Raw genomic sequence first — 19,597 nt, forward strand, 5'->3', positions numbered from 1 at the left:
TTTTTTTTTTTTTAATTCCAGGGCAAATACTACCAAAAAAAACCCCAAACCCAAACCAAACCAACCCCCCCCCCCCCAAAAAAAAAAGGAGAAAAGAAAAAGAAATAGGAAAAAAAAAAAGAAAGATACAGCTATTCACAGTTTACACACAGTAGTCCTACAACACTATTTTTGTGCTATGTGATAACGTTTGTACAGCTTTTTTTGCTAAAGAGCAGGTCTGTCAAACATCTGTCAATTTGTTTACAATCAAACATTAAATACTGCATTTCTCTTAGAACAACAGGGGACTCGAGTACATTAAACAAGGAAGAGAAAAGTGGGAGCTGTTAATCCTTAGTCTAATGAAATTCACACCGATGACGCGTGATGGCGTAGGGCGGACGGGGGTCTCCTCTAAATCCCAAAGACTCACAGGGCTTTTGCATTCCAGCTCTAGCCGTTTAAGGACGTAGCGTAGGATCTCGGAGTATTTTTACAGCTGATCTATGTATGATGAACAGTTTAGAACCTACCAAACATAGCGGGAGATTTCGAGGATGGGTTTCCAAAGTGTACGTGTGGATTATATATATATATATTATTTCTACACTGATGTGCTTGACATTCTGAGAATAATACCTTATTGCAAGAACATGTTTGTCACCTTCAGACAAAGAAACAACGAAAAACCCAACATTCACAGTTAACAGGTTTCTCACGGAGTAGTTCTACAGAAAATTGTGCTAGCTAAACATTGTACGTTGCACAAAAAAAGGAGAAAAAAAACCCAACCAACCCAAGGTCTGCCGAAAAGCGTGTTTCATTGCACAGTTCTGTCACAGTCATTTACAATCAAACAGCAACTACTGCTTTTGTTTTTTAATGTTTTCGTTTTTCCATACTCCTTTGTTCCCGTCGTATAGCTGCCAAACGAGAAGCGCCGAGCGGGGCTAACCGCTGCCTTTTCCACACAGGGAAAACCACCAGCAGCTGAATTGGGCTTCCTGCCTGTGTGGCAAACGCAGCCCCAGCCCAGGCTGGAGATCCTTTATTACTGAAATAGCTTTCCCTCATGCCTTCACCACCACAAATAATGTGTCAATAAAAAGAAAACTCCCCGTTCCCACCCCCCCCCCCCCCAAAGTGCTAAGGATCCATAGTTTGTCGTCTGTTTGCTTGTTAGAAACTGTTAAAAGTCCTTGAAGAGATTAAAAAGAACAGTTGTGAATTAAACCCTCAAATCCAAGTACAAGGACAAGCTTCAATCTTTAAGCCATTGTTTTGGTTTCTATTTCGGTGGCAATGCAATAGTGGTAGAATAATAACGGCTTGAATTGCAAATACTTTGTATTTCTTTTGCTCCTGGGAATGCTTAAAAGCTCTTGGCTATTACTGCTCATCCTGCTAAAAACTTCAGGAGTCATAGTTTTGCCTCTAACAGCTGCAACTCGTGTCATATCGATTCATACAGCCATGCTCCTTTCCTAAGATACACAATTTATAGACTTGTAGAGAAATTTATGATCCTAATTGAAAGTCATCCCAAAAGGCTACGTACAGATCCTCTTCACAGCTACTCTATGCCTTATTGCCACCAACAGCCATTACCTCATTACGTAATTTGTACTAGGAATGTTTATGAAGCCTGTGCCTACTGTTATTGGAAGGGAGTTTCTCCCCCCTCAAACAGCCTCGACTGGAGCAAATTTTAAGGGCAGACTTTTTGACTGGAAATCACTTGGTTACAAAATACTTCGCTCTTTTAGTACAAAACAATTCCAAACTTAATTGCACTCCTGCAGAGTCAGAAATAACAGTCTTGGGATTCAGTGGTAAGAAAGAATGGAGCGACTACTAAAAATCAGCAGCACAAAACTTCAAATAGTCGTGCTAAAAGGTAGATTAAAAAGGTCTTGGCACAGCAATTTACAAATTCCAAGGTATGCAACTATTGTTGCAAAAGGATAAAAACATTAACAGTCTGTGGATTGCCAGAGGACACAAAACACTGCCAACATCTGAGCTCGCGCAATGGTTGGGTCGTACCCATGGCGATTCCCTTAGAGTGGGGATGACCATTTTCTCTCTTTCTTTCTTTCTTTCTTTTTTTTCTTTTTTTTTTTTTTTTTAACCCCCTTTTTGTTTGTTTGTTTGCTTTTATTGTTGGTTTTGTTTGTTTGTTTGCCACTAGAGGTAGGTAATTATATTCTCAGACATGAATTTGTGGTCATATTCAACCGTGGGGTTTTTTTTTTGTTTTTCCGGAGCAGTATCAGTACACTTACAAGACAGACGTTTAGATGTAGGCTTCTTTGTTTGCAGAGTTGCTCTGTTGGGCCTGGTCAGGGGCGTTTTCAGGGTGAGTGATGTCTTCACTTGGCTGAATCATCACTTGGATGCGCTGTTTAAAGAACAACAATAAATGTGATGGGGTCAAAAAGCTGTTTCTAAGCTTGCTTGGTGTTTTGTTTGGTTTATTTTTCTCCTTCAAAGGCAATCCTAAAGGCTTCTCTCTAGGCATCAGAGCTAAAATGAATAACTGTCTATCTCCCAAGGCACTGAAAAGGCACAGTTCTAGCTGTGCTTCGAACGTGACAATAGGAGTTGAAAGATCACATACAGTATCACAGTATCACCAAGGTTGGAAGAGACCTCAAAGATCATCAAGTCCAACCTGTCACCACAGACCTCATAACTAGACCATGGCACCAAGTGCCACGTCCAATCCCCTCTTGAACACCTCCAGGGACGGTGACTCCACCACCTTCCTGGAAATGGTAGGTGCCACCAGGCATTGAACATGCCTAGGGAAAAGAAATGAGGAGAGATTTTACTGAGTCCACATGCCAGGCACAGTGAATCACAAATTCACAGAGTGGCAGGGGCTGGAAAAGACCTCTGGAGATGAGAGTTCAACTCCGCTGCCAGAACAGGTTCACCTAGGACAGGTTGCACAGAAGAGCACCCAGGCAAGTTTTGCATGACTCCAGAGATGGAGACTCCACAATCTCTCTGGGCAGTCTGGTTCAGGGCTCCTACACCCCCAAAGTAAAGAAGTTCCTTCTCAAGTTTAGATGGAACTTGTGTGTTTAAGTTTGTGCCAGTTACCTTTTGTCCTGTCACTGGGCTCCACTGAAAGAAGAGTGGTTCCATTCTGCTGACACCCACCCTTTAAGTATTTATAAGCATTCATAAGATCCCCCTCAGTCTTCTCTTCTCCAGGCTAATAACCCCCAAGTCCTTCCTTCATAAACAGATGTTTTAGTCCCCTGATCACCAGAGAGGCTGCAAGTTTGCAGTGGCCAGCAGAGACTCAAAGGTGGATCCCAGATGTAATGGTGACCTCCACAGGGAGCAGAAGGGACTAGAGAGCATTGGCTGCAGCTTCAGGAGTTATCACTTCCAAGAGCCCAACAAGTAAAGTAGATTTGAATTTAAGATCATTTTATTTCTACTCTTTCCCAGTATTTTTTTGTGTTCCCTGTTCATGATGCTTAACTGCCTAGCTCACATTCATGTCCAGGAGACCAGTTTTGAGTGTCTAAGCCTGTAAGTGGTATAGGATCCTCCTATTACCTAATGATCATTTATCAATACTTTCAAAAATGAGACCTTAATGCACAGCAAGATTGAGATGAGGAACTTTTACTGTGGTTTTACACAGCTCTGGTTTAGGGCAACAATTCTCCGTTTGCATGTAAATGTTTCCACAAGGCCAAGGGAAAGGCATTCAAAATGCAGGAGCTGAGAAGAAGCAGAGGTAAAAAAACACCACCACCAAAAAAAAAATCCCCCAAAAACCCACCACAAGAATTCTGGGTTTTATGCAGACTCCTTTGAAGCATCACTGAGTCTCTTAAAATTTGCTGAAGACAAATATTTGGATCAAGATCTGAGCAATTCGTGAGGCATTACTCGTCAATTCTGCTTAAGATCATCTGCCCCTTTGCAAAGACGGCTCTGTCAGCCTGGTTTTAGAACATTCCAGAGACTCTGACCAATTCCTTTTGACAGCCTTTGGTTCCCACATTCACAGAGGACAGGGAAACGTGTTTCAGTCCTTGTGCTGAAGAAGGGTCTGATGTGCACAGAATGAGATTATTGGCTGGAGAGGGAAACTGAGGATGTACCCAGATTAAAAAAAACTAATTAAAAAGTCTATTAACTATGGCAAGTGTATGTGATTACTAAACACTGTACTGCTCAAGAACCTCATCAGCAGTTCACATGCCTTTAGCAGCACTTCCCTGAGGATCTTAAAATGAATTTAAGTCACACAATGCCTCTGTCACGTGGGAAGTGTCACCTCCTTTTAACAAATGAATAATGAATCAGGGAGAGGCTAAGGGCACAGTAGAATGAGAAATGGCCTCTAAAGTTCTTTGTGAAGTAGCTGTTCACAGAAGCCCCTTACGTAAAGATGGAAGGGAAGTGCAGCATAATCATAAGGTCTGCTCCCAAGATGCTACAGCTACCTTCTTGCAGCTGCAGCAGAACAAAGCTGGCATTGCAATTTATAAAGGAGTAATGGACAACAGGAGCTCACATCACAGAATCAGAAGGGACCTCTAGGGATCATGCAGTCCAACCCCCCTGCTAAAGCAAGGTCACCCACGGCAGCTTGCCCAGGATCACAATGTCTGGGTGGGTCTGGAATCTCTCCAGAGAGGAGAATCCACAACCTCTCTGGGCAGCCTGCTCCAGGATTCTGGCACCCTCACAGCAAAGAAGTTTTCCCTCCTGTTCAGATGGGACCTTCCTCTCAAAAATCTTTGACCACATCACAGGAAGATGCTCAATCTGGTCATTGTGAGCAGATTCACAGAATTATATGGGTTTACTCCTAAGAGTTTGATTCCAATTCCTTAGAGCATCACCTGCCTTGACAAGATGACAGCCTTCTTGTGTTAATAGGATACATTTACTTCTTTCATAAAGAGCTGCTTTGTTTCTAGGTGTGAGGAGCTGGGATGCAAGTTGGAACTGTCATATCCCAGAGAAATGGATCACATTTAATGCAGTGAACTATGTTTTACAACAGATGGCATAGACACTGTCTTGTCTTCTCTGTTTGGTGACTTTCTAATGTTTTTTATCCTAGTGCATAATAACTGGACTGAACAAGTGAGGCCACAGGAAATAAAGTAGACAGGAAGTGCCCAGCAAGCCTCTATCAGTGTGTACAGCTCTTGCAGGACAAAATTGTGCAGTCAGTCAGCAGAAAGAGGTAGAGGTAGGTAGGACTTACCTGTTTTAAGGAGCCTTTCAGGGTTAGAAACATATATGCCATATAGCCTGGTATCAGCACCATAGAAGACAAAGCCATGAACCAGCCAACCCCCTGGCCCCATTTTGGGAAAACGTAGCTTCCCATTGTGAGTGGAGTCATTTGGACAGCACTGAAGAGAAACACTCCCTGCAAAACACAGCAGAAAAGGTTTGGATGAGATTTTCAGGGTGTTCCATGGTCAGGAGTTTTTCTAGGTTGACTTGGACCTCAAGCCTGCCTTCACATCCCAGCAAGGAGAAGAGGATTCCTTTGATTCCTGATGATGGCTGCTGGGCACTGGCTTGTAGATGGGGCCTGCAGGTCAGTCTTCATTGTGGAGGTGCAGAAAACAGGCATGTGTCAGCTCACTGCTCAGCCTGATTCTTTGCTACCTTAACCTCTAGTGTGGGGATGTGTAAGTCATGAAATTCTAATTCTGAAATGGTGAAGTAGTTTGTTTTCACTATGTTCTCATTGGAATAATAGCATCAGTACAGCTGTACTGTACTGGTCAGCAACAGACTTGTAGAAGATCTTAACAAGAAATACTCTTTAAAGCCTGGGTCTGTATTGGCCTCTCCAATATCACCATCTAAGAATGCCTGGCCTGGAAGCAGATCCTCCAAACAAACTGGTAGTGGAAAATGAGAGCAGTCATAATGGAACCTGCTATTCAGTAAGCAGCCACAGCTTTGCCTGGCTAAAAAAAAAAATCTTCTCCTAATAAATTCAAAAATCACTTTGAATTTTCTTCAGTATCAAGAAATGATGAGATAGTTTCCCAAGAAAATTCTTACCAAAATTAATCTTAATATTTCAAGGTAGCAATATATTTTCACATACATAGCCTGCATCTTAGGTTATCTAGGTATGTTGGTAGGGGGAATCCACAGGCACCAGTAGAGTCCTCAGATAACCAGCCCAAAAATCAGAGAGAAGGGGGCTATTGGGAAAGGTGACAGTCCTGGGGAATAAACCTGCACACATGTGCAGAGCTTGTGGATTTCTTTTGTGTTGTTTTCAAAGAGATGGCCTGCAAACAGGCCCAAGGTAGACTCCTATCCTGGCCTGTTTCCAGTGTCTAAACTAGCCCACACCAGGGAAAGCTGCTAAAGTGAAACTGCAAAGAAGGGAGTTCATTCTGATCCCAGGTTCATGCCTCATGCAGAACATAGTCTCAGAGAGGAGAACGCAGAGAGGAAGAGACTGTTAGCACATCGTCACCACCTCTGAAGTTGCATTGGACAACAAATTCTGTGGAAAACTTTAGAAGACAGGAGAAATCTGCTTAAGTTTTACACACAATATTGGTCACCTTCCTGCTGAACCACTAAAATCAGCAAAATGCATTCTTTTATGCCTTCCTGAACGCTTGTTTTCAGAACATTTAAAACTACTTTTGTCTGGGTAGAGATGACTCAAGGAACCCTCAATATAAACACATTTCTGTGCCCCTCTTTAATGCTCTTTCTTTGCTTTTCCACAGCTACCTATGTGGGAATACCAGAGAAGTGTCAGTGAGTGAGAAGCATTCTGACATGTGTAAGAGTACACACCTGATTCCAGGTGTTCATGTTCCATCTGAGCTGATGACATGATGTGTAGTACATTTACATTTCTTTGCTCATTATTTCAAACTATACCTCACGAGAAGCTGGCTAGGTAGGAATCAGGAGAAGAGTGCACTGTGCTTTCCAGTGCACAAAATCCTTGCAAGATTTGCCAGAATAAGTGGTAGCAATGTTGTATAAACTGGGTGATACGTGCCAAGAATCCCAGGAGAATAGAACATCAATTTATAATCCAAGACTGTTACCAGAACAGTGCTTGTGAAGGAATTCAGTTAACAAAATGTGGGCATTTTTGTCTATGTGGGAAATTTAGACTTCAGAGAGATTGCTAAATCTTATCTAAGAATACCAGGAATGGTCAAAACTGGTTTCTTTCATTTTTCCATCTCTGCCAATCAAACTCTTGACTGGTTACCATTTCCAGAGGGCTAATACAAATCTAGAAATTGCTCAAGGCTGCTTTTCCTAGGGCACAGGCTTCATCTAATCACACTGCTTTTTGCCTTCTATGGAATTGCTTAAATCCTTAAAAAAGGAGTGAGGTCAGAGTTAATGTGAACCTGTGGGGGTGGAAATGACAACGCTGTAGTACACAGATCACCTCATTTACACCCTTTCAATTATATCATAAAAGTTTGTTCCTTACTGCCACAATGATAGGAGTGAAAAACGACCAGCAGAGTTTCCACCAGATGCAGGGTCTGTATCCCACCATCTCTTGGATGTTGTCATAAAATCTATTAACACCTAAATACAGAAATAAGAAACAGCATAGAAACAGGTCAGAGAATTGACGAAGTTGAAAGCTCAGTGGTTTTGAGAGGCACTGTCATACATGGTGAGGTATATTTGGGAGGTATATATGATACAGTTGGAAGCTCAATACAAACCCCAACATAACTTTACACCTGTCTGAATGGGAAGGAAATGTGCACATGCAGAAGCGCCACGAATTGTTTGTTCTCATTCTTCTACATCCTAATTAATTAATTAGTGACCACAAAATGTATTCCCATGCAAAGGCTGAGGAAATCTATGCATCTAAAGGTCAGATGCAACAAATGCCCTTGGTTAATTTCAACATGAAGTATGTTTGGAATGAGAGCTTCTAAATGATATTTTACAAATTAAATAAGAAAACCCCAAAACCCCATTTTAAATTAGGCAGCTTCACTCTGTGTGGATATATACACACCATGTACAGAGAGAACTGCATATGAAATCTAAGAGCAGCCCATCTACTGCAGTTGTTACCCACCAGCACTCCATCAGCTAAAAGGTATGGCTATCATGCTGTTTATAACTTGGATTTCCTTTTGTTTAGCTGGTGTGTTTTTCCATTGGCATTTGCTGGATCCATATTCAGTATCTCTCCCCTAGAAAATGGTGTTTCACCCTCTTAGGCCCATGAAAAGCTAGTAAAAGACTTCTGTTATCTAGCTCAGAATCAATTTAGTAATATAAGCTGAAGCACCTCAGTAATCATGGGAGCAGGTCCTTGGAGTAGCCATCACAGAACTAAGGTCAAATGCACAAATACTCTGGCAAGAATACGATGCGTATTCATCAGTTTTTATACCCAGAGTTTGTCAGTCCAGACTTCAGGATGGTTTAGGGCAGTTATGCAAGACACCACTGACCAAGAAGCCTGGCTTTCACTACAAGATCCTAGTGTGACAGAGCCATCTCTGGAAACCAAACATTACAAAGTCCAAAAGGTGTAAGTCATCATGTTTAGAGCAGCAGCAACTGTGAAGATCCAGACTTCCCAAGGGAAAAAAAATAGGGAAAAGTAACCTATCTAATATTCCTGACATACTCAGCATCTAGTGACTTCCAGATTTATACACTGGGCACTTTAAAGAGGCAGAAGTACTTGCCACAGTCAACTTTGAGTCCTCTGTGGAATTCTATGCGTGTTTTAACAGAGCCAATTTCAGTTCCACCCTCAGCATGTGCACACCCAAAAGAACAAACCAGTAAGTGAAGTATCTTTATGAGGTGCAAAACTTAGGGGAAAAAAATATTATGTATTGTTTACCATAGCACCAGGATATTGAGATGCACTCAAAGAAGACAAGGAACAAGAGACTCATTCCACTGGCAGAGTAGTAGTCAAAAAGTTTAAACACATAGATTCCACCCTAAAATACATCAGAAAGAAATGTTAAAATAAGTAGTAAGGACTCTGATGTTAAGAGAGATTAAAACGTAAGCTACAAACTAACAGTGGCAAATAGGTTAGGGACATCTTAAAGTGAAGTAATTAAAGTGCACGTGAGGTCAACACTGACAAAAATGAGATTACTGCTAGAATTCAATTAAGTGGTTTAGTTTAACTTATTTCTTTGTTGCTCGATAATTCAATCATTTCCCTCAAACAGTGTGCAATGTGCTAGATCACAGGGAGCAATGGAGAACATTCCCTAGCTACCCTTTCATGGCCTGCAAGATAGGCTGCAGAGATGTGTGTACTTTTTTGTCACCTGAACCATGAAGTGGGACACTTTTTACAATGTAAATTAATGATCTAGTTGCAGATGTACCTGCAGTGGGGGTTGGACTAAATGACATTGAAAGGTCCCTTCCAACCCAAACCATTTCGTGATTCTATGATAATGTCTGCTGCCTAAAGGCTCTAGATTGCCTTGATAATAGATCCTGGCCACTTTGATGGTTTGCAATGATTCCTGGTTGGAGCAGGGGAATGAAGAAATAAAACAGATGCTGTTTGCAAGACATAAGGTCACACACTTCTGCTGAACATACCTGAGTAATATTGGACAGCCCTATCAGATAGGAAACAATGCATACAACGGCAATGAAGAGTTCTCTTCGGTTGCGCAGTAACTTGGGAAATTCATCCACCAAAGCGGTTATGAATCCTTCCACAGTGCAGAACTGCAAGGCAAGTCAGAAACAAAGTACAGCACAAGGCACTACAGCAGCAGGATTACATGCAGGGGAGTTTTCAACAGTACCCATCACTAGCCTAAGGCGGCATATCTGTTAAATGATAAATGAAAATTCACTTGACTTCAGTGGAAGCAGTGCTGCTGAATATCCTTGTTTCTGTCTAAAAGGATCTGTGCAAAAAGACTTCTAGGTAGAGAAAACAAAAAAAAAAAACCCAAACAAACAACATTCAACATTCCAAACTGTGAACTATAGCATGAGCTTCATGAATATAAAGTGTTCTTGTGATAGAAGGTGATACACCTACAACTGAAGGCTTTCACCCCTAGATCCTTCAAAAACTTCTGCACTTCTGCCTTCTGTGATTTACTCACACAGAGGCCAGTAGGCATAAAAAGTCCAATCAGATTAGTGTTTTGGGGTGAAGGTTAAAGGCACAAGATTGATTCTCATATGTAAGAAATCCACTACTTTTGGTAGCCCCAGAGAATACTTTTGCTGAGGCTGTGGCCCTCAAATGGAAAGCACGCCCATGGTGCAGTATTTTTGTTTCTCTGTGTGTATACTCCAAATCAATGCCATCATTAAAATGGCTGAAATAATGAAAAAACAGGATGCATGTGAAATTGTAGTAATTTCCAGCAGTGCAATCAGAAGTGAACCAATAGTTACAGTTCCTATAAATGATAGTGTATGGAATGTTTCACTGACAGACAGCAAATGAAGAAAGCATGACAGCCTGGAGATATATAGTCTTTTAAATATTATTAGACTACCTTTCTCAGCTGTTAGTTGCCTAGAGACAAGTTCTTTCAAGAACATTTTTGACCCAATTAATTTCACAGTAGCTTCACCCCCTGCCCCCCTCCCCCAACACGGAGCAATAGGTTTTAATGTCAAGCCTGAAGCTTACTGAAAAACAGAATGATAAATCCCATGAATTTTCAGCTTCCTTTCATGTTGTAGGATAAAATGCACTCTTGGTCTTTCTGTATTTTAGTTCATAGGCTGAAGTCAACTTGGATTTATAGAAAATGATGGATATTCTCTACTGGAAGGCTAGTACAGTACTAAGCCAGTAATTCTCACATTCCTTGAGGTGCCATGAAGCCTGTAATGTGGTGGCTTGACATCTGCAACTGGCTGCAAAGAAAGCAACACATCTGCCTGTGACTGGTCACATAGAAATGACCAAAACATTTCAGCAGGCAGCAGGGACTTTATCAAATCCTCAAAGCATGCTTTGCAAAATGAGACAGTTGCTTTCTTAAGTGTTTACAAAGGAGTTGTTATTTGTATTAACATCACTAATTAATGAATGCTTTTGTTCAACACAGTCCTTTCTAGTGTGTAAAGAGCTTTTTCTTGTTCTATGTGCTGGTTTGGTCACTTATGTAATGAATGCAAGACCTCAGTATTTCTTTATTTGGTCTAGTCAGTAACTCTGCAGAATACCTTATTTGGATGTGCAAAACATCTAGGTTGTGCCTTCCCATTCATTTCCAGTTGTCAAACACCATCTACAACTCTTACCTAAGGCTGAAAAAGTAAAGCTTTGGTCCTCACTGCTGGGACTTGATTTCAGAACAAGCTAAGGTGCAGAATGTCCTCAGTAAAGAGCCTCTTACCTTCTCAATTCGCTTCTGACATTCCTATGCTTAAAATGAAATGTGTGCTGCATGGTTTTGCACCATGTGGTAGCTTCTGAAGTTGCCTGTCAGAAATATTTGTGGCATCTGAATCTTGTAAAGCATTTCCCAGTGTCTCCTACACTGACAAAGATTGCCAAGGTGTTTTTTATCAGTTTTTTTACTCTCCCAGGTTCCTTGAACCTCTTGGTCTTTCCTTACCAAGTCCTGTTATTTATCAGATTATTGCAAAAACCGTTTTGCACTACTTACAGCTGGCAGGGCAGAATGCATACAGAGAGAGGGGCTGCAAAAAAAAAGTATTAGTCTTTGTTATGGATTTTTACACCAGTTTTACCTGACTGTCAATCCCAAGCATAAGCAACATGGAGAAGAACAGTATTGCCCACAAAGGAGAAACTGGTAGCTGTGTCACTGCTTCTGGATAAGCTAGAAATGCCAGTCCAGGGCCTGGGAGGAGAAACAGGAGAGAAAATGTCAATGTGATAGACTGAGTGCTGTGATTATTTTTCCTGTTGATGATTTTAGGTTAATTTGTATAAGTCATCCACAGATGCATTATCTGACTAGGGGTTTCAGCTTCATCAGTGCTCACGGACCAAGAAGTTAGTGCATATATCTTGCTTTCAAAATGAACCAACCAAAACAAAAATAGAAAAGCAACCCCCAAAATGGCCAAACCAACCCAACCAAGCACCCATAAAGGCTGGTGAGGCACTGGAACAGGTTGCCCAGGGACCTGGTGGAAGCCCCATCCCTGAAACTTTTTAAGGCCAGGCTGGATGTAGCTCTGGGTGACCTAGTGTGAGGTGTCCCTGCCCACAGCAGGGAGTTGGAACTAAATGATCCCTGAGGTCCCTTCCAACCCTGACACTTCTATGATTCTAAACCACTGGATGCAGCTCAGGAGCTACTCTTGAGAGACACCTTTGCAAAGCAAAAGTAGGGAATGTTAACCTTGGCTGGGACAACATCTTCAGGTACTGACTGTCTCCCTCTTAAGGGGTTACTGACAGCTGTAATCATTTGCTTTGAACCAGGTAGTTCAGAAGAGAACTGAAGACAGCTTAAAAATGGAGAAGCGACTTTCCAGCATTTATGGTATTCCCATTTTCTATTCTGTTTAATTAGTTGTCTTAAATTACACATTTGTGTAGCTGTGAAAGGAAAACCCTTTTCATTGATATTCATGCTAACTGCTGACGTGGGGCATAGCGTTGGAAAGAGAACACTAATTTCTATTCAACAAGAAGGAGCTCTTTTTTTGTTGTCACAGCATAGCTGCAAGGCAGCTGTCAGATTCCAAGGGAAACCTGTAGCAAACTAAATAATCACAGAAATAAAATTAGTGTGCCCTTGCTTAGGGGAGGTATCTTGTTTTTCAGTTGTCATTAAAAACAAGTCTAATAACTTACAGTATCATAGTATCACTAAGGTTGGAAGAGACCTCAAAGATCATCAAGTCTGACCTATCACCACAGACCTCATGACTAGACCATGGCACCAAGTGCCACATCCAATCCCCTCTTGAACACCTCCAGGGATGATGACTCCACCACCTCCCTGGGCAGCACATTCCAATGACGAACAACTCTCTCGGTGAAGAACTTTCTCCTCACCTCCAGCCTAAACCTCCCCTGGCACAGCTTGAGACTGTGTGCTCTTGTTCTGCTGCTGGTTGCCTGGGAGAAGAGACCAACCCCTTCCTGGCTACAACCACCTTTCAGGTAGTTGTAGAGAGCAATGAGGTCACCCCTGATCCTTCTCTTCTCCAGGCTAAACAATCCCAGCTCCCTCAGCCTCTCCTCACAGGGCTGTGCTCAAGGCCTCTCCCCAGCCTTGTTGCCCTTCTCTGGACACCTTCAAGTGTCTCGATGTCCTTCTTAAACTGAGGGGCCCAGAACTGAACACAGTACTCAAGGTGTGGCCTAACCAATGCAGAGTACAGGGGCACAATGACCTCCCTGCTCCTGTTGGCCACACTATTCCTAATACAGGCCAGGATGCCGTTGGCCTTCTTGGCCACCTGGGCACACTGCTGGCTCATGTTTAGGTGGCTGTCAATCAGCACCCCCAGGTCCCTCTCTGTTTGGCAGCTCTCCAGCCACTCTGACCCCAGCCTGTAGCTCTGCATGGGGTTGCCATGGCCAAAGTGCAGCACCTGGCACTTGGACTTGTTAAATGCCATCCCATTGGACTCCGCCCATCTGTCCAGTCGGTCGAGGTCCCTCTGCAGAGACCTTCTGCCCTCTAACTGAGCAACATCTGCTCCTAATTTGGTGTCATCTGCAAATTTGCTGATGACTGACTCAATCCCCTCATCCAGATCATCAATGAAGATATTAAAGAGGATGGGTCCCAGCACTGATCCCTGGGGGATGCCACTGGTGACTGGCCGCCAGCTGGCTGTGACAACTGGTTGGACATATATAGCTTTGAAACCAGTGAAGCATGGATTGGCAGTGGACACCTGAACTGTCAAAGTAAATGCAAGGGCAGATTTGGAAACAATTGTTTGCTAGCAATTGCAGGTATGATTGGAATGCCTTCCAAATGGCAGCAGGAAAAGCAAAATAAGCTTAAGATAATAAATATATTCATAATTTTCCTTCATTACACCAACAGGCAGCACTGGTTTTTAATAATAGTCTTTGTTTTACAAAGCTGTATGGAGGGTCACAAAAACCCCCACATCTCTTGTGGTGCTAAAAGAAAGCATCAGCTTCTGAGCCTTAATTAAAAGGTCAGATTTATAAATATTCTTTGCTATTAGTGGCCAGAAGTCTTAGGTACCTTAAAAGGCATTTAGGAGTGTAATATGATAGAAAAATATTGTTCTGTTTGCAGGTGTAGTCTTTATATTGTTCTATCTGTATCAAAAAGAAGCTTATTTCACACACCACTGACTCTCCTGAGCAGTTTTTGACAACAGTGTATGCCACCATAATTCTTTTCCTAATTTCTTTGTAGGTGTAGTGTGTTGAAGATTATTTTTAGGGTTTAAATTCTCTACTTTTCCAACCAAGAAAATATCTCCTCAGTGAAATATGTTTGCTAGTATAGTCAGAAATATTTTGTCCACCAGTGACTTCCAACCAAGCTTTCAGTTATCAGATCCCTCCCTGTGGCCAGAACTGCTAAATGAGTATCTGGTACACCAGCTGGGTCAGGGCAGCCATCTGCTCTGCTACTTCAAGCTTTTTCATCTGGAAGAAAGACAAGGAACTGCAAAGAACAGCAGAATCCTTCCATGGACAGCTTACTGCCCTATGTAAAATGACTTTCCTACTAGATGGTCCCACAAAACTAGTAGGTCTGAACAGGTGAGAAATGGATCTGCCTCAAAGGGCTTAACCTCAAGAAGTAGCAAAAGGAATTAAAATTGAATTTAAGAATAGAGCCTCCCAACCCATAATGACCTCACTCCTCCTTTCAGTTTGCTTTGAAGAATTTCAGTTGCAAAATGCCATAATCTGATGTCACAGCTAAGCACTGAAGCAGCAAGCTGTGCTGCCAGTTCTTGTAAACACGTTCCCAGTAAGCAGCACTCATTAGTATTCATTGCGTCAGCCCCAGATGAGTCTCTGGCTGACCACTCTCCACACCAAAGGTTTGAGAGCATTCGGCAGGCAGGCAGTCTGCTTGACATGAAATGGTTTTTCTGGTGCTGCCTTGAGAGGTTTGAAATGATGCTCTCCCTTCTGCAGTCAGTAAGGGTGACTGGAATGACAGGGGGCTGAGGAATGCTTTGAGGGAAGGACTGTGAACAATTACATGAAGCAGTTGGTCCAACGCACAAACAGAAAATAACTGATGCCACTGAACAGCTTAGAGAAAAACATATTTGATACCTGATGCTGCAACATCTGCAATAGGCCTCTTTGTGACATTAGCCATGAATCCAACAATGGAGAAGATGACAAAGCCAGCAAACATGCTTGTGCATGAGTTTATGCAGCACACTATGATGGAGTCCCTGAAAAAAAGGTAAGATGCTTTAAGCAGTAGGCAAAGCAATGCTACTGTTCATCAGTATATTACCCCTTTCTCCTGACAAGAGATGTCATGATTCAGGATTTCACATTGGATTCCATTTCAGGCTGAACACAAGCCACACTGTATCTCCCATTACTGTAAATGCAGTTATACATCTCCCTCCCAGCTAGATCTAACACCTACAGATCGAAGACTACACTTCATTCCAGTGATACAGTATGCAGAAAACCAGAATCCAGCTCCTGCAGAGACAGGAAAGTGTCACTGTTAGACATGCAGTCATCTGCTTACCTGTAAACATTGTTGTGGAAAGGGTTGTAACTTCCAAGGGCAATCAGTGAACCAAGACCCAGACCATAGGAGAAGAAAATCTGTGTGGCAGCATCCAGCCAAACCTGATGGCAGGAAATAATTTTTAAAAAAAATATCTCTTTCTGCACTTGAGGAGCAGGTCATAGGTCTGAAAGGTGAACAGCTAGCAGTGCAACTTCTGTTTACAAGGACTGAATATTTACCTCAGAGTCTGAAAGCTTACTGAAGTTGGGAGTTATATAGAATAAAATGCCTTCCTTAGCTCCAGGCAGTGTTACACCACGGAAGAACAAGATAAGCAGCATAACGTAGGGATAAGTAGCAGAGAAATAGACCACCTGATGTGAAGAAACAAGACATGGTAAGTGTGGAAGGAAGTGCTTGTTAACACTTCAGAAAATATTTGCTTCCTAAAAATACTACAGCAGCAACTGAGGCTGGCTTTTAAAACTGAAGGACTTAGCAATGGAAAAGCTTGGTGTGGAAACAGGAGTGCCCACTACAGAATTCCCGAACATTGTGTCTACAAGGCAGGTGGCTGCTGCTGGTCTTCCTGAAGGTGGAAGATGGTGAACTAGGATATTTTGGCATGAGGGGCTCATGCTTTTATTATTATTTCTTTTTAATATTCAACAAAGGGAGCTCCCCAAAAGCACAAGATTCTTGGCACCAGTACCCTGCTTGCAGAACAGCTGCTCTTGTATTTTCCACGCTCTCTCTTCACCTATGTTATGTCCTGCTCTCTTGCCTTTTCAAAAGCCCCATAAAAAAGCCACTATGAAGTCAGACTCTAAAGAGACAAAGTTAGTCCTCTTTTTTTCCACCTTCTTTGCAGATAGGAGAAATAAAATGAACTGGGCTTAAGTAGTCTATGTTCAACATGCAGCTTGAAGTGGGTCACAGTTACAACCACCTTGTCACAACTTAAGTCATTCTTCCAGTGTGAAAAAATCCCAGTGCTCTACACCAGACCTGAGGTCTTATAACCCAGGCCTTCAGCTGTCATCTAGCCTTGTGGTTATGGCTTTTTATTTCTCTAGAATTTCTTCCTGCCATTTTGAGGAGAGGGCAAGGGATATGCCCATGTCAGATGCTGCTGCCCTTTCATTCCTGGAGAAAGATTTGTCAATAATATAATTTCCTTTAATTAATTAGTTTAATTCTATTTTGCACTCAGAAACCAACCGGACTCCAAGAAGCACAGTGTGCAAGCATGCCTGCGGCAGGAACTACCTACAGCTCTCTTTTGGCACAAGGAGAGGAGGGAGCAGCTCTTACATGAAACTCAACTTCAACTGTGTTGCATGTTAGAGATACTCAACTTACAGGGCTAAGTCCAGCAAGAGCTGTGCCATAAAAGCAGGCTTCTCCCTGAAGCCAGAACATTGCATCTTCACTCTACTGCTGTCCAAACTAGCTAGAATATTCATCTGGGGAACAAGCAGACACATTTTCAGGCAATTTTATACCTGGCAAAGCCAAGTCTGTAGGTGAACCTACCTCTAAGCCTGTGGTCAGAACTAGTTAGAGTGGAGCCAGCTCTTTCAAAGAACATGGTGCTGTGTCCATTCAAGGTAGAAATTAAACACTTCACAGAGCTATTCCAGCAAAACTGTCCCCCGTGCCTCTTACCTCAAGAATTTTCATTTGAGCAAAATGGGCATTTCTAATTGAAAGGTATTTGCAGTACTTTTTAATCTTACCTTTCCAGTCCAGCCTACCCCCTTCCAGATACAAAAATACACCAGAATCCAGGCAATTGCTAGAGTAATTGCTAGTGGCCATCGGATTTGCCCTGGTTTTTCCAAGCCATCAGTCATTTGGTGCATGTTGCGTCTGGAATAAGGCAACAGAATGGTGCATTTGACAACTAGTTCAGAAGGTGGTGTATGAATGCAAACAAGCTGATCCTTGCATATGCACAGGAATGATACAGAATAAAATGAGCAGCTTACTCCCAGAACTCAACCACAGCACTTGTCATGTTGGTGGTGTTTGCTAAGGTATAATTGGAGAAGCAGCGGTCAGTGTTCCATGGGTTCTCACAGTGTTTCCAAGGAAGAGTCTAGGTAAAAAGAGAGAGAGAGAGAGAGAAACCTAAACAACCAAACACTTCTGATTACCTCAGGTACCTCTTCACTTGAAATGACAGCTGAGTGGAAAACTAACAAATTTCAAGTTCTGCAGCTCACTCATCTCCCTGGGGTGCATGTTTGCCATTGAAGTTATTTAACTTCCTATCAATTGTGTGAATCAGATGTGAAAATATTTCTCCCTTTCTTTACCATATCAGCCCAAACACTTTGGAGTCTGATACACCTCTTGGCATGTGAGAGTGTATTGAGCAAGCCACAACAAAAACGTGCAGTAGAAAGGACCTCCTGAAGGTCTTGTTACCTCTTAGAATAGAATAGGATAGGATATAATAGAATAGAATAGAATGGAATAGACCAGACCAGACCAGGTTGGAAGAGACCTTTGAGATCATTGTGTCCAGCACATAATCCCACACCATCTAATCAACTAAACCACAGCACCAAGCACCCCATCAATTCTCCTCCTAAACACCTCCAGTGATGGCGACTCCACCACCTCCCCGGGCAGCCCATTCCACTGGGCAATCACTTACTGCACTAGAGGTAATAATGGTGGGATGGTTATTGATCAGAGATTTACATTTTCCCCTCAGGTCAGGGGACAGCAAGAAAAAAATAAATCCATAAACTTTCTATTTTCTACATGTGTCTGTCATATTAAGTATCTTTCAGAAGCTCTGAGAAGCAGAACCTCTTTCCACAGGATGTCTATTAGAATGAATCTCATTTAGATACAACTTAGATAATCTTCTGATGGCCAATTTTGGAAACTCTCCACACAGGAAATCTTGTATCAGGGGTACTTCATGTTTTAAATACAGGGATAAGAAGCTTCAAGGGAATTAGAACTCAATATTCATCTAATACAGGCCTGTGCACCACTTCCAGACTATAACTGACCTTTCACATCATCTAAGGATCACCAAAAAAAAAAGAAAAAAGGAAAAAGAAATTATCTTGTCACCTCCAGACAGTAATTAATGCATATTTGGTCAAGGGACAAGTCCTTAAGGCTGAGAATAAGCAAGGAAGAAGAGAAAACAACTGAACAATAACATAGTAATTATTGAGCCTTATGTAAGAATGCTTCCTCAGACAGCCAAAATCCACAAATCAACAAGACCCTGTCAGCTGATGAGTCACTCTTGAGGGGGGAAAAAAAGGGCAGCTAAAAATAAAGTTAAAAGGAAAGAAAACAAAGTGAAAATAACAGCAATGAATGGATGTTCAGAGCTAATCAAATCATAGATCTTCCATTCCATGAGGGTCTCTTTAATAAACCCTCCACAATCAAACCACATTGCAATGAAGCTAATTCCCAGAGAACTAACATCTGTGTGGCTGCTATTGAAGGAAAAAAACAAACAAATGGAATGGAATGGAATGGAATGGAATGGAATAGATCAGATCAGACCAGTTTGGAAGTGACCTTTGAGATCATCGAGTCTAACCTATCATCCAACACTACCTAATCAACTAAACCATGGTACCAAGCACCCCATCAAATATCTTCCTAAACTCCTCCAGTGATGGTGACTCCACCATCTCCCTGGGGAGCCCATTCCAATGGCCAATACCAATGGCCATTAGTGATACACTAGAATTTTTCCCAGGGGAATGGCTGGCCTGTAGGCTCAAAGACAAAGGGTTTCTAGGATTTGCTGTAGCATTGTCAGGACAAGGTGTCAAAAGGCTGAGTATGACCTGCAGTTGCCTGGCAGGGTGAGCAGAGAAGCAGCAGGCATGCTTGTGATTAAAGGGCAGAGCCAGGTGATAGGGTAAGTTAAAAGGATACAGATGGATGAA

The 19,597-nt window shown here is 42.1% G+C and overlaps 1 protein-coding gene across 1 annotated transcript in view; it reads right to left on the reverse strand.

Annotated features, from left to right (window-relative positions):
• Nucleotides 1-2,091: 2,091 nt before the first annotated feature.
• SLC6A1 (solute carrier family 6 member 1) overlaps nt 2,092-19,597 on the reverse strand; it is a 78,620-nt gene continuing 61,114 nt past the window's right edge. The window contains exons 5-15 of the mRNA XM_054166684.1: nt 17,651-17,760; nt 17,399-17,531; nt 15,899-16,033; nt 15,675-15,778; nt 15,239-15,363; nt 11,725-11,837; nt 9,592-9,723; nt 8,864-8,966; nt 7,469-7,569; nt 5,231-5,398; nt 2,092-2,383 (exon numbers count right to left, since the gene is read on the reverse strand). Coding sequence (XP_054022659.1) covers nt 2,279-2,383; nt 5,231-5,398; nt 7,469-7,569; nt 8,864-8,966; nt 9,592-9,723; nt 11,725-11,837; nt 15,239-15,363; nt 15,675-15,778; nt 15,899-16,033; nt 17,399-17,531; nt 17,651-17,760 — 1,329 coding nt within the window. The 3' untranslated portion in view covers nt 2,092-2,278. The remainder of the gene's footprint in view (nt 2,384-5,230; nt 5,399-7,468; nt 7,570-8,863; nt 8,967-9,591; nt 9,724-11,724; nt 11,838-15,238; nt 15,364-15,674; nt 15,779-15,898; nt 16,034-17,398; nt 17,532-17,650; nt 17,761-19,597) is intronic.

Source organism: Dryobates pubescens, chromosome 1 (assembly GCF_014839835.1).
Source record: "Dryobates pubescens isolate bDryPub1 chromosome 1, bDryPub1.pri, whole genome shotgun sequence".
NCBI classification, from domain to species: Eukaryota; Metazoa; Chordata; class Aves; order Piciformes; family Picidae; genus Dryobates; species Dryobates pubescens.